This window comes from Mirounga angustirostris, unplaced genomic scaffold (genome assembly GCF_029215605.1).
Source record: "Mirounga angustirostris isolate CCGP_5_RB_7025 unplaced genomic scaffold, mMirAng1.0.hap1 SCAF_8, whole genome shotgun sequence".
NCBI classification, from domain to species: domain Eukaryota; kingdom Metazoa; phylum Chordata; class Mammalia; order Carnivora; family Phocidae; genus Mirounga; species Mirounga angustirostris.
This window is the reverse complement of record NW_026991716.1, coordinates 115,771,768-115,787,530: the sequence shown is the minus strand read 5'-3', so window position 1 is coordinate 115,787,530 and position 15,763 is coordinate 115,771,768. Positions and strand designations below refer to the sequence as shown.

The following is a 15,763-nucleotide window of genomic DNA, read 5'->3' as shown; positions in this document are numbered from 1 at the left end:
TAACAAATACTTAAGTATAAAGTAAAAGTATCTGATATACAAAACCATTATCACATTAAGTTAAACAGGAAGTTAAAGTATCTTCATTACTTTTGCCTCCACCTACTACCTATGACTCATCTGAATACCAAGCCTGAAGAGTAGTAAGCAGGGAGCATTCATGTAAATAACTTGCATCAAAATGAACCATTATAATTTTCTAAATCCATATAAACTAAAAAAAATACTGTTTTTTTATGAAAATTAATTAACAACAACAACAACAACTGGGGGTTTGTCAGCAACTATCTATTTAAAAAAACAGTAAGGAAAAAATTTTATGCCTCAGTCAATAAAAATATTTGTAATGGTGCCTAAAAGGTAGTGGAGCAAAATTTAAATGATGCTGATTTTCTGAATGAGTGCTTAGGAAAAGATAAGTCAATGGTTTACACTCTTGTGAAAAAGTTCCAGGTAAGAAAATATTTTGCGATTTTAAAAATTCATAATTTGGGGCGCCTGGGTGGCTCAGTTGGTTAAGCGACTGCCTTCGGCTCAGGTCATGATCCTGGAGTCCCGGGATCGAGTCCCGCATCGGGCTCCCTGCTCGGCGGGGAGTCTGCTTCGTCCTCTGACCCTATCCCCTCTCATGTGCTCTCTGTCTCTCATTCTCTCTCTCAAGTAAATAAATAAAATCTTAAAAAAAAAAAAAATTCATAATCTGGGGTGCCTGGGTGGTACAGTCGATAAATCGTCCAACTCTTGGCTTCAGCTCAGGTCGTGATCTCAGGATTCTGAGATCGAGCCCCGAGTTGGGCTCCACACTCAGTTCAGAGTCTGCTTGAGATTCTCTCTCCCTCTCCCTCTGTCCCTCCCACTCAGGTTCGCTTTCAGTCTCTAAAATATATAAATATATCTTTAAAAAAATACATAATCCAATATCCATCTCATACTAATGTTTAAACAGTAGCCTACTTAAGAATTTCACTATTTCATTATGTACTAAAACCTACCTATAAAGTAAGAAAACCTGGATCCTAATGGAACCTATGTGACAGTGGGCTAGCTCTGAACTGTTCCTACACTTATTTGTAAATAGTGCACACCATTTACTCATCACGATTGTTTTGAGGAACTAATGAGCACCTCACAAATCATAATACGCTCAATTAAAGTAATGTCATATTAGTCAATGCTAACATTAACTAATGTATTATTGTGGATAAGAATAGAAATAGTACAATTTACTGAATACAACTTGAAATTTGGGGAATCAAACTCAAAAAGATGAGAAATCAGGTGTACCAATTCCTTATTAAGAGCAAAATTTATTTTGGATACATTTCTTTTTTTTTTTTTTTTAAGATTTATTTATTTGAGAGAGAAAGAGGGCGCACACGAGCATGTGGAGGGGTAGGGGGAGAGAATCCAAGCAGACTCCCCACTGAGCGTGGAGCCCTATGCAGGACTCGATCTCAGGATCCATGAGATCATGACCTGAGCCATAGTCAAGAGTCGGACGCTTAACTGACTGAGCCACCCAGGCACCCACTGGACAGATTTCTTAGTATTTCAAATAAATGGTTTTAATATATGATTTTTAAGGAAGATATAATTTTCTGATCACATAAAAAATACTCAAAAACAAGTCATTCATAGTCCTACCACAGTGATAATTACTAAGTTTTTTTTTCACTATGCTCATATAGGCACATGTCTCTAGGCTGCTGAATCCTTCTATTTATCTGCATATTAAACAAGATTGAGATCACATGTATATGCAGTCATGTCCACTCAACAAAATACTTTGTCAAAATCTTTGGCAATCTGAGATATGAGAGAAAGCAAAATTGAAATAACTGGTGAGGGTGAACCTCTTAAATACTAATGAGGGTGAGCTTGTAAAATATTACTCCTCATATTTACTCTGTTAACTGTGTCAGATCCTTTGTTCATTTTCCTTCTGAGATTCCTTACTGATCTATGCAAGCTCTTATATGTTGAAGAATATTAACCCTTTTGCCTGCTTATACTATTCCTTCTGCTAAAGTTCTTCACCTGGCTCACTCCTATTTGTTCTATAGCTCAGCATCACTTTCATTCAACCAATTCCCTAACAATGAATTGGCTATCTAAGCAGTTGGCCTCCTGCTAGGGGACAGGGCTCCAGCACGAACAAGACCTGGTAGAGGGAATAGCAGGTGTTCTCAGCTCTGAAGTGAGTTGAGAGTTATGAACTATTCATACATGAAGAAGGGCCGGCATGGCTAGAGTAGAAAGAGTGGCACAAGACTGGGCTGCAAATGCAGGGAGGGGTCAAATCATGCCTTCTAGGCTATATTAAGGATTTTCGCATTCACGTTTTCACAATGGGGAACTAAAAGAGAAACAAGAAATGACATGAAGTATTTGCTTTTTAAAAATATATCACTGGTACTTCTGTAATGGGAGAATGGACTGGATGATAAGAATGGTCAGGAAACTCAGTCAGGGTCTAGTGGAGCAGTCCTGGTGAGAGAGGACAGCAGTGGAGACCAGGGTGGATGAAGATGGAAAGAAGTAGACAGAAGAGTGACATTTTTGGGAGATGAGGGAACAGAGTTTTGTGGCTGATATGGGGAAGAGGAAATGGGAGATGGAAGATGACTCCAGGTTTGTGGCCTAAGATACTATTTACTGAGACAGAAACAATGGAGGGAGAGCACGTTGCAGAGGAGACGGGAAAAGAAAGAGGGGTAAGGATTCTGTTGGAGAAATGTTGAATTGAACGAACCTGTGAGACATCCAAAGGAAGGTCCAGAGCAGACAATCAGGTAAGAGTCCATCACTCAGGACAGGTCAGTCTAGATTAGAGGTGAAAACCTGAAAACCCTAGTATAGAAGGTAATTAAAACCATGATGGATAGGGGTGCCTGGGTGGCTCAGTCGGTTAAGCGTCTGCCTTAGGCTCAGGTCATGATCCGAGGGTCCTGGGATCGAGCCCCACATCGGGCTCCCTGCTCAGCGGGAAGCCTGCTTCTCCCTCTCCCACTCCCCCTGCTTGTGTTCCCTCTTTTGCTGTGTCTCTGTCTGTCAAATAAATAAATAAAATCTTAAAAAAATTAAAAAACCATGATGGGTAAAATAAGAAATCAAAGGAACTAAGACATCTGATCCCTAACACTGAGCCAGGGTATCCCTACTCCTGAGTCCCATGACCATGTTGCTACGCAAACCACTATCACAGCATTTTCCCACACTATAGTTAAACTTCCTATTTATGTATATTTCCCTGGTAGACAATAGACTCCTCAGACACATGATCACATCTTACTTATTTTTGTACCCAAGCCTTAGCATAGTTCCCGAGACACCAAACACATTCAATAAAATGTCTGCAAGAGCTTAACTGTTAGCTTGAGATCAAAAAGCAGTACACACACACACACACAAGTATAAGAGCTTAGACTCTGCAGTAGATCATTTAGGTTAAATCCAGACTCTACCATTTACCAGTAGTGTGGTGTTGGGTAAGTTATTTAATGCCTCTGTGCCTCAATGTCCTGACCTATAAAAAAGGCAGGTAACAGTACCTATCACAGAGTGTTGCAAAAGTTGACATTTCATGCAAAACACTTAGTACAGTACTTGTACACGGTAAGCATTCATATTTAGCTATCCTCATTGCTACAGTTATAATCTCCTTGCTTCCTCTTCCATGAATAGAGAAATGTTCAAAAAGGAAAAGGATTTCCAATTATTTGTTGTGGTCCTTAAGCTCTGGAACACAAAAACAGATCATGTTCCTTCAAGTCTAAAAGCAAGGGGGTAAAAATAAGGAATATAATTTTGATGTATCTAGTAAGTGAAATTAGTATTTAAAAAAATAAATTTAGCAGTGTTTTTTTTTTTTTTTTTTTAAATCCCCAATAATAACGGAATCATTTCAAATCAAGTGTTGATTGTAGGGGGTTTGGGGCAGGGGGAGCGGGATTAGGGGAGAAAGGGAATAGGAAGAGGGGAAAAGAATCTGAACAAGTCTCTTACATATTACAAAATGTATATTTTGCTAACTTTTACTTAGCTAGGTACTGGCAAACACAGGTAGACAGAAGAGTGACATTTAGAAATTAAATTGTAACACAACTGTTTATCATGTTCATTTCTAAGTGAAATTTATTATGTTCATTTCATTTCACTTGTAAGGCATCAATTTTCTCCAGCAGGTCTTATATGTCTATATTTTCCCATATTATGGGCTATCATTTCAAAACCTAGTAAGTTTATCACTTTATAGAGAATCTTGATATTTGTCCTAACTTACCCACAAGTAGCTACAATTTCTGAGACTAACCAAGCCATTACCTGATAATAAGATAATAAAAGCACATACTTTTAAAAAGATTATTATTTTCTTTGTTTAAGTGTACATGTGAACGCACTAGGTGGCTAACAAACAAAACAAGCCCTCTTTCAGCTTCTGTCTGGTTGGTGTCAGGCTTGGCATGCATAAAGCTCAAACTTCTCTGTATTCTGATTTTTATTCAGGAGTGGAATACAGGGCTCAAACTCAAATGCTGACAGCTCATCAAGAATTTAATCAAGAGAAAGCATGGCAAGGTGAAAACACAACATGTGAAATTTTCTATTTTGACAGTTTCCTTTCAACTGCTTTTACAGGTTTACCCTTCATATAAACTGTGTGCTCTAGTGTAGACAACCTGTTTAAGGTCTATGTCGTGCATGACTGCCATTTTAAGAAAAGGAAGGTAGAATTATGAAGTAAGTTAACTGTGGGAAAATAGTATACAGACTTCAAACTTTTCTAGGTAAAAAATAGTTTTTACTACTTAGTAAAAAAGTAACACACTTTAAAAAAAGCAAACAGGATTAGAGAATTAATCTTTCCACATGTAAGCACCATTAAGAATCCCTTATTTTTCTCAGAGCTGTCAGGTTTTTAATAATTGGGGGCCGTGTCACTCAAAAACTGTCAGTATGGAGAACGGAGCTAAAGAGTAGAAGAAAGCCGTAACATTTTTTAAACTGGAAATTAAGGTCTGTGAGAGAAGTCTAAAAATATTTTAAAATAGCACAAGAGTAAGCTGCATAATTAGATAACATACAAGTAAAAGAAAGGATTCTTACACAGAACATAAGAGTGATAACGAAGTTTTCTGACTGGAACACTAGTTCTTAACTATTAAGAAAAAGATAAAACAAAATAAACACTATGAAAAGCCTCAACCCCCAGAGATATTGATTAACTAACCTTTGTAGAGCCCTAATTTTTTAAAACATTTCTAAGTTGTTCCTAATGGGCAGCCAGTTGAGAGCCACTGGGCTGAAACGCCACAATAGGTCATCAAAATAATGGAATTTCCCTTCCAGCAGGTCCTTAAAATGGGCTCTATTCTCATATCAGGCCTGTTTATCATTAGAGAACATCAAGACTTCTGCACTCTGTTTACCATGCATTGTTTCCTCCACTTGATTCACGCATGAAACCTTCACAATCTACCTTGTCCTCAGCATGGTATGAGATGTTTACGAAGTTCACTGCTGAATCTGATGTCATAGCTGAAACTCCCTCCTACAGGACCTCTCCAGAAGATAAAACACCGGGCACTCTTGATTCTCAAAATTCTCCCTTACCATCCCCTATTTTCTGGCTTCCGAGACACCTTTCCTATGTTCTCCTGTCATCTCAAATACTGCTTTCTGCTCCTTAAACTGGAAGTACTTAACTGAAATCCATGACAGTCCCTGAAAAGCTCAACAATAGGTTCCAGAGGTGAGGAACTCCTTGAAATTGTATACACACAAATTTGGATGCATACCTAAGGCCTTTTTTTTTTTTTTTCATATTCTCAATGAGTTTAGGATCCCCGAAGGTTATAAACCACTGCCATAAATCCTTTTTTTCTTTAAGCTTTCCAGGCTTCAATTGTTATCTATGAGCTTATGGCTCCTACATCAATCCTAACCTATCAGAGATCTGAATCCATATTCCTAACAGGCTGTTTGGCATATTTATTAAATTAAACCAACATATCCAAAATTAATCAGTCCCCTCAGAAATACTTGTGGTCTCCTTAATTCTTAATTTCAGTCAATGGAGCCACCCTCCAACATTCACACACCTAAGTCAGATTTCAGAATAATCCTTCAGCTCTTCTTTTTCTCTTTACCCAGTTAAATTTTCATCTAGCTTCTTTTCTGCCTCCAGAGCATCAGCATTTTATTTTAGGCTTTCTCATGTCTTTATGGCGACTGCCTTCTAACGGAACTCTGCCTGCAGTCCCCACAGTCTAGTCCATCTACCAAATAAGCTACCAGAATTATCTTCCTAATTGTGCCACACCCCTGCTTAAAGAAAAGTCTCTTGGCTCTCTTGCATGGACAAAATAGAATCTAGCTTGCTTGGCTTGGAATGCAGTGAGCTCTAAGTCTCCAATTTACCTTTTGTAACCTAATCTTCCACTTCCAACACACCTTAACAACCTCAACTTTTTACCATTTCTCCTGCAATAGCAGACCTTTTCCTAATTTTGTATTTGCCCAGGATGCCCTTTCCTCCCTGCTTCAACAGACTCGTTCGTACTTGTAATTGGATTCACTGAATATGCAACTGATGTGAACCAAGCACCGTGGCTAGACACCGGGCATACAGCTCAGAACAAAATGGTCAGGGTAAGGCATGCTCACGGCAGCTGTAGAATCTGACAACAGATATGCAATTAAAACAATTAGAGAATGTGATCTAGGTTATGAAGGAAATAAGATGACACGAGAGAAACTCTAGGGGGAATGATGCAGGCAGGCTTCTTAACTTCCTCAGAGAAGACAAATTATTAAAATGAGATCTTGTGGGATAAGGAACCAGTCATGAAACACTGAGACAGGGACTCCGAGCAGAGGGCGCTGCAAAGGTACCGTCTGTACCATAACTGTGTGCTAGACTGTAGGCACCGCACTCCTTGAAGAGAACTGTTTAGTACAAGTGTGTGTCCTTAGAATTTGGTTTAGCTGGCACTTGGTCATTGACTCAATAAAGAGTTGCTAAATTAAATGAGTAAGGACAACTAAAAGAGAGAATTATGGGGCTGGGGAATAAGTAGGAAGGGTAGACATTTTTCACGATTACAAATAAGAATCTTAGTAGCCCCAGACCACTCAAGTTCTCTAGCAGCATCCTATTATTTCCTTTTTTAACTGGCTGGTATGTTCTGCTTAGTGTTCCTACACCTAACAAGTTATTACTGGTAATTAGTTTAGACCCCCAAATCCTGAAAGGTAATTGTGTTTCAGGAGCTCTTACAAATACAGAAACATGTTTCTGACGTAAGGAAAGAATTGTTTTAATTAAAACACACATACAGATCCTCAGCACTTTTGATGTACATATTCCCTTCCCTTTCTCCTAAGAGTTACATTCTCCATTCTAACCCCAAGGATCCTTACACATCCATATCCTAAATTCATTCCATGATAGCTGGTTAGAGACTAGCTAACAGGTCAGTTACTTTCAGCACACATCAATCATCCAACTGAATGGGTATGATGGTAAAGCCATCGTTCCTTTCTTTAGGAAATGAGAGTGAGGATATAACAAAAGACAAATTAAGAATGTAACTTCAGACATTTGAAACTCTTCCAATTTAACAGGCCCCAGGCAAAAAGCCTAGAAAGAGTAAATTAAAAGGCACATGTTCTTAATGGACACACAAATTGAACAATTATCCAAGCAGTACTGTACTATGCACTAAAGCAGAATTTTCAAGACCACTGGTCAGCTAAAGGTTTTCTCTGCTATACTAACATAAAGCTTTACATTAGCAATATGCTGAGAAGATGATAAAAGTGTTATTCCCATGGCTTTTTATCAGTTACAAACTGTTGAGCTGTGTCACATACTTTAGGTCCCCCATCACTACCAAAAAAGGAGTAGAGAACTGCATTAAGAAATCTAGTGTACCTTTGAGATTAGCATACCAAGTTCATGCTGAGGAAGGTCTAATGAACTGGTGACTTTGCCTTCTCAGCTTGGTTGTGCCTTCCACATCTACCCTCACCTGCCACCAGCGGAGGTCCTGGGATATGGTCAATCCACCACGAGCAGTTAAAGGATGCTTGTTACAACATCACTAGGTTACACATGCATACAATAACTGGAGATAGTCAAGAAGCTCACTGTAGCCATAAGCTGGTAAGAAAAAAAAAAAAGGCTTTGTTGCTCAACGAAAATATGTGGAAAATTAAAAAGAATGGGGTGGTTCTTGTTCCACAAAAGCTTCAGGTTTCATGAATCTTAGCTGAGGTTCAAACAATGATGGGTTCTGTAAATGTTTACCATAGTCAAAAACCAAATTCCCATCTTCATATTTGTACTTTTGGATTACACACTAGCTTTGTCTTTATATCTCAAGGACAGCAACACCCGTCCCTAAGAAAGTGGGGTGGAAAGAACATAAGGAAACATTAACAATGTGTTAGTCAAACCTTTATTTCAAAACAGGCTTTTATTCTGGGCAATATGGACACCATGGAGACCTGTTTTTGTAAAAATTTCCCACTTCAGTCCTTAGAATATCTAAAATTAAAGGATATATGTAAATGTGTATGTATATATCAATATATCTATATCTGTATAGATATCAGTGAATTAGCCATGACCATTTCTTTGCTTATCTCAGTATTTTTCAGATTCAGAATCCATGATGGCTATGGGAATAATGTTAACAATACTTTATCAATACTAAATCAATCTGGCCAACGTAGTGATTACTCAACTAAATCAGCAATATCTACTAGACTTCATTCTCTTTAAACAGGAAGACAAAAGCCACGTCTCCAAATACAAGCATACTGGCCAATTTTCTTAGTGGGGAAAGGTATAAAAACCAATTAAAACCAACAAAAACAGCACAACATGGAAGAAAGAGTTGTAAAACTCTACTCCTGTACAATTAAAGCAAAACATATTTTTAATAGTATGTTTTATATAAACTTCTGTAATACACATTTTACAAAAATATTATTTCAGCTAAAAACCAAGAGCTGGATATTAGCCAAAAAGGGAAATAACAGTTTGCAATTCATTGAATAAATGAAAAGGCAGAAACATTTATTTTCTGTCATCAGTTTCAAGTGTCCATATAACTAAACTAAAACATTTGGACTTAACTTTAAAAAGCGAACCATTTCAATAACAGCCTAAACAAAGCCACAATTAACAAGTTATTCCCCTGATTAGGTAAGCCTCAGTATATGGTGTCAGTCTTACCATAAACAAATAATTTTCCAATCGTATGCAGTCACTCTTGAGCCACCTGAATTACTGGAGCAGAGCAGCAGTTTCAGCTACTTCTAAAATTACAAGAAAGCTACTATGTACAACATTTATAGTGACACAGAAAACTCAAGTTAAATGGCTTGACAAAGACATCAACAAGTTTCGAGTTTACCATTTCAGGTTATACAAGCAAAAATAGTGTCCTCTAAAGAAAGACGAACTCTGCTAAATGAAACCATTGGGGTCTATTCCTTTTATTCAGAAGCACCATACAGCAAAACAAGTGGTCAAGTCCACAGGGTAATAGCATTTCAATAGCTGCAACGTGGTGCCAGACCAGGCTTTGTTGGCCTTCCTTTTCCAAGAAGCAGAGATGTCTCTTTTTACTTAGTCCATCTGCCGTAAGTGATAACCAGATGCCTGTGTGATAATTCAAAATTAAAACAAAGTACTTCCCTCCCCCCCAAACCCAACAGCAGAGATGAATCCAACAGCCAGTGATCGCAAATCAAGAATTCCAATGCTTTAACAGAAAGTCCCCAGAAGGAAGAAACAAAGCATACAGCCGGTTCACCTTTAATGTGCTGCCTAGTAAGGCTGCTAGGAGCATCAGCTACTAGTTTTTCAGCTCACTATGCTGAGCATTGTTCTGGTGCTTTACACTTAGCTCTCACAGCAACCCCCCCAGGCTAGTACTAATATTAACCCCATACTGTGGTTGAGGAAACTGGGGAATCCAGGCAGTGAAATAACTTGCTCAAGGCCACATCACCAAGAAGCAGAAAACCACTGTGCTGAACACAGACAACCTGTATCCAGAGTCCATGCCCTTAAGCGTTGTATCAACCCTAATCCCAAGAAAGCATAACTGATTTTGATCAAAAATGTTCTGCCTCACAATGAAAATACCTGTAATTTATCAGCAAAAGGAGGTTAGCACCTGATTCTTTGGAATTATTTAATCAATAAAAAATTTTCGACTTAAAATACTAAAAGTCATCCACACATGTCCTGAGAAAACTCAACATCCACTCTGATTTGCAATACTCTTGACTGATGAATGAATCCTGTGTGGTCAAAGTCGCCAGCCAAACTTTTGTGCTGCATTTTTTTGGTGAAATTTTAAACAGTTTCATTATTGATTCTTGCATGAAGGCCGATCTGAACTGTCCCAAAATTTACATTACTGTATTTTTTAACATTTAATGGGATCCCTAGCAGCATGTCTCCCATACAAAACAAGCCACTTAAACCAAACCTTGAATTTTATCACCAGTCACAAGATAAAACCAGATGAATATAATTTCTGATACAACCTGTTTCTTTTTCATTAATGACATACTTCTGGAATCTTGGTTTTTCCACAACCACACACACACACACACACACACACACACACTCCGTCTCCCTACTTAATAAAAGGCTGTATCACAATACAAAAGTCAAATTTGCATACGTGGCCTGGAAAGACCTCAAACACACACATACTTTCTTTTTGAAACTGCTCAAGGTGGTATTCTTGGGACAAGAGAAAAGACTGCATCTACTCAAGGCAGTAAATCATTATTTTTATCATCTGAATTGGTTTAAAAAAAAAAAAAGGCCCTAATCATGTACAAGAAATTTTTGCTGCTTATAACTTGTAGCCAGCATAAAAAAGTTGAAATTGTAGGCAACAAGAATTAGATTACTAATTAAATTAGATATCTGAAAGATTCCCCTCATCTACCAGACAACTCCCTGAAGTGGAAGAATAAATATGTATACATCCTTTTATTAAAATGTTAATCTTCAAATATGAACACACATGCATGACGTTAATATACAATAGGACAGCAACTCATGGTCCCGATCCTCGAGAAACTTCTAATTTAGCAGGCATGATGAAATCTGTACACCAACAGCACCAAAGTAACAAAGAATTTAAAATTCACATTTGTGATGTAATGTATGGTGACTAACATAACGTAATAAAATAAAATTAAAAAAAGAAAAAATCCACATTTGTGTGTCATGTTTTGGTATTCATGTACAGCATTTCTCTGCTATCTACAAGTGCACAAAAAGCACCTGAAAAGAAACACCTTTCATCCAGCTGTACATACCTGACGTGGCATCAGGCATATAAAAGGTGCAACAAATATAAATATAAGTTTCAGGAAATCCTTGTTTTTTAATTTAAATGTCACAACACAGCTATATTTTCAAAGCACTACAGATTTTTGGTTAGAGACACTGTGGAAATACTCTACTATAAATTCTTCTAAAGTCAATTTAAATTTTATTTTTCAAAGCAATAGTAATTTCATCACATAGTCGATTATGCAACGGAAGGAAATCAATCACCAGATATTACAGACATCCTTCACCTAAAAACAACACTGACACCCACTCAACTAGATTATACAATATTTATTTTAAATGATGTGCCACATCCATAGGAAATAACACTCTAAAAATATTCAGTTGCATATTGCACATGTATTTGTTCTACTTTAGAGCAAATTCTGCACATTCTATATATGTATATAGTAGGTCCCCTTCATCTGTGGGGGATATGTTCCAAGAACCCCAGTGGATGCCGAAACTATGTAATACCAAACCCTATACATAGTACGTTTTCCCCTATACATACATACTTATGACAAAGTTTAATTTATAAATTAGGCACAGTAAGAGATTAACAACAATAATAAAACAGAACAATTATAACAATATACTGCAATAAAAGTTACGTGAATGTGGTCTTTCTCAAAATATCTTCATGTACTGTACTCACCCTTCTTTTTGTGATAATGTGAGATGATAAAATGTCTGTGTGTTGAGATGAAGTGAGATGAACGATGTAGGCACTGTGACCTAGTGTTAAGCTACTATTAACATTCTGAGGATCATTTGCTTCCAGACCATGGTTCACCAGGGGTAACTGAAACCATGGGAAGCAAAACCACAGATAAACAGGGAACTACCATACATCCACAAAAATTTCGAGACAAAAATTTTCCACATCAAGAAAAATTTGTGGAAATCACTTCAGTTGTTCCCTCAAATTTGGCAAAATCTAATTTCAGTCAAATATTCAGATGCAAAAATAATCAGAAAAGACTAATGTTAAGAAAAGTGTTTTAGAATAAGAATTATGAAAATCTTAGGTTCAATTAAAAGCACGCAGTAAAATCTACAATACTCTTACCTTTAAAAAAGTGACTATGTCTACAGTTATAATACTGCCACGTGAACTTCTAAAACACCTTTAATTCTGAAAAGTTACAATATTTCGTACATGCCTTATTTCAATACAGTCTTTTGAGTCTTGGCATGAGGCTCCTAACCTGTTGTATTGCACAAATAGAATGAATACAGACATGTGACATGACCACTCCAATTCTCCAAATAAAGGGGAGGGATACAGAAGGAAAATACAACAAAGTAACATTAATGAAAAAGATGTATAGGCCAACCCCATATGTTGAAAACTCCATAAGAAACAAATAATACAAATAGCACAAAAAATCATTTTGACATGATTAAATAAGGGGAGGAACTAAAACACCACCCAACACTGGGAATGTTGTCGTAGAGAGCAGGGAACGCAGAAATTGGGACTGTTACTAAAGGTGGAAGCTAGGGCCTGACCCCCACTCTAACACAGAAGGGATAGAGGTAAACACAAATAGGTCTAGGTGAAGGGAGTATGATGGCAACCCTGAGATTGAGGAAATTCACTAAGTCTCATAGGCACTATGAAAATATTGGGACTCAACATCCAACAGCCTCAAGTGTGGTCATCCCCCAGGATATCCTTCCAGAAGAACAGCTTTATGAAAAGATTAAACAACAGTCTTGATTCATTCACCTAAAGGTGACAATACCGTGTTTTTCCTCTGAGGAGTCCTAAAATGCAATTTTAAGTTTCCCAATGTATATACTTCCATTAAAGGAAACTGCCCACCTCTTTGCACATCCGTGAACTTCCTTTAACAAGAGACACTGAACCTCAATTCATCTCAATTCCATGAAAATGCCTGAGTTAAAAACTCTATTCTGGCACCAGTCAACCAATCAAGAGCACTTAGTAGCAGATCATTACAGTTTCTGATTTTGATGGCAGAGAGTATGAAAAGAGGGGGCTGGGGATAGGATGACACATTTTGTTTTAAGACAAGCCAGGCTTAACAAAAAAAAAAAAAAAAAAAAAGCGGAGACAAACAGAGGCTGTGGTTGACATAATTGCCTCTCTGACTTATCAGTTTTATTTTCATCTTTAATCCTCAATTTTATATAAAGAGCTTTATTCTCACTGGACACAAAAATGATATTCTCTAGTAGGTATATGTAGCCTTTTCAGTATGCCACAGGGAAACCTCATTTACTGACCTGGAATGATTTGGGAAAGTATAAAACCATTAAATAGTGACGTAAAGCATAAAAAGGTAATATAAGCTGATAAATATGTAACTGGACGTTATCAGATTGTGAATAATTCTTCAGAACAGATATCAATAAAAGTCCCTTCTCCATTCGAATGAACTGCCATTTTCTGAAACTTTAACAGACAGCAGACTATGCTCCAATAGCTAAGTCTTTTCCTTACATTTATCTTTTTCAATTTTCTCAGGGATTCTGTAATTGGCTCTTCACACAAAAACCAAACCAAGCCTGTTTCCTTTTTCTTTTTTTTTCCTTGAGCCAATTTTAAGGCACTGTTCTTAACCCTAAATACACAAGCCCACGCTGGTTAACTGCCAGTGTCGCTTTGGAACTGCAGGTGACAGATGCAGCCAGAGAGCTCACAGATGTGGACTGGCTGCAGTGAGTCTTATTGCAATGAGCACACTGACAGAGCCCGCAGATGCACATCTCTGCAGAAGTCGTCTTAAAAACCGTCATTCCCAATTAAATTTACTTTTAGGGCTCTTAGTGGCTATCATTAAGCGCTTATCCCAATTCTTATCCTTGCTTAGCCCAACCCACAATTCATTTTATCTTCCTTAGTTCCAGACTCTTCATCAAACCTAACTTGGTTAATAGCAATAATAATAATAAAGCGGGGCTGTTGGCATTGCCAGCACCAGGAACCGCGAAGGTGCTATTTGGGAGCCTTCCCGCCGCGGCAAAGGCCGCTGGAAGTTTTCTGGTTAGCAATGGACCCCTAGCATCTTTGCAGGATCCTTCTTTCTCTGGGTGAGAGCTTCACAGAGACGGATGGGGAATCACCCTTCTCCTGTCTTTCCTAGGGGTGGCTAACACGAAAAATAAAATACCTCTTTTCTTATGCTACACCCTGCTCGATAACGCTCACAGGCAGGGACGCCCCGCCCCCACGCCGTTATCCCTGATGAGCTCCCCAAATATCACCCTGTCCTCCTAAGAAGTGGACCCTCCCTCGGCCCCCGGACCAATTGCTCCCACCTTAGTTCCTCTCCTCGGGTCGTCCGCCCCCACACCTCCCACCCACAGCACGGCCCGGCTCTCACACACCACCCCCGGCACTCAGGCCGCCCAGTCGCCCGCGCTCCCCACCGCCCAGGGTCGCCTACGGGGTTACCGTGGGAAGAGGGGGCGGCGGCAGAGAACGCGGCGGCAGCAGTGCTGCCGGTTACGTCGGACGCGAAGGATAAGCTGGAGGACAAGGATGATGATGAGGCGGGCGCGCTCCCCAGTCTCCATGGAACTCCCGCCCCGGCCCGTTGCTAGGAGCCCCCGAGGCTCGGGCTCCGTCTTTCGTGCTTTGTTGTTCCGGGTACTGGGCGGCCGCTTCTTCCCCGCGACAATAAATAGACCAGGCGCGGGGGGAGCATAGAGACAGAGCGCGGAGGCTAGAGCGCCGCCGGACAGGGTGCCCCTGGGTTCCTCGCTAGCCAGTCATTTCCGGCTCTCACTGCTCCCGTCACTTTCCCCCCGCCCCTTTCCCCACTTTCCCTTCCTCCTTCCTCGTCCCGCGAGGCAGGCCCCTCCCGCTCCTGGGCTTGGCGACGTCCGGGTTTTGGGGGCAGGGACTGTAATTGGGCTGGACGTATTTTGCTTGAGGACCGTCTAAAAAGATTTCGAAAAAAACTGCGTGACCTTTATACATTTTTAGCTGATATCTAAACTTAAGTACGTAATTCCTGGCATACAGTGTAATATAAAAGGACTTTAAATTTTTTTGTCAAAACCATAGAACCTTCTCGTTAGCTCATTCAACTTAAAGGTCCACCGTTTAATTAGCAAAACTAGTTCTCAACAACTAAATTTATTTTCTAAGACATTTTCTGTCTGAAAAAGTCCTCTTTCGCTTTTTCAGTTAAACGCGTTAATTTACGACGCGATAAAGCTTTCATTAAGGAATTCTAATTCTAGTCCTAAAATACAGCGGCAGGGGATGATAGCGGACGGATGGATGGATGGATGGATGGATGGATAGATAGAAAGATAGGACAGGGAGATTAGGTCATACTTCTGTCGCCTCTCCCTTCGCTATTCCTTACTCAACTTGGGTTTGTGGCCAGGGCTCCGCTTTGGAGCCCA

The 15,763-nt window shown here is 39.1% G+C and overlaps 1 protein-coding gene across 3 annotated transcripts in view; it reads right to left on the bottom strand.

Annotated features, from left to right (window-relative positions):
• The window catches only part of TBPL1 (TATA-box binding protein like 1), a 33,737-nt gene extending 18,671 nt beyond the window's left edge, over positions 1 to 15,066 (bottom strand). The window contains exons 1-3 of one of the 3 annotated variants that reach the window (XM_064598119.1): positions 14,802 to 14,935; positions 9,245 to 9,327; positions 7,954 to 8,164 (exon numbers count right to left, since the gene is read on the bottom strand). Coding sequence is in view for 1 of the 3 variants with exons in the window: in XM_064598118.1 (XP_064454188.1) it covers positions 14,802 to 14,923 (122 nt within the window). In the remaining 2 variants the exon portion in view is untranslated. Of the gene's footprint in view, positions 1 to 7,953; positions 8,165 to 9,244; positions 9,328 to 14,801 lie in introns of all 3 variants that reach the window. The other 2 variants (XM_064598118.1, XM_045865580.3) reach the window with 2 other exon arrangements.
• Between the last annotated feature and the right edge of the window lie 697 nt (positions 15,067 to 15,763).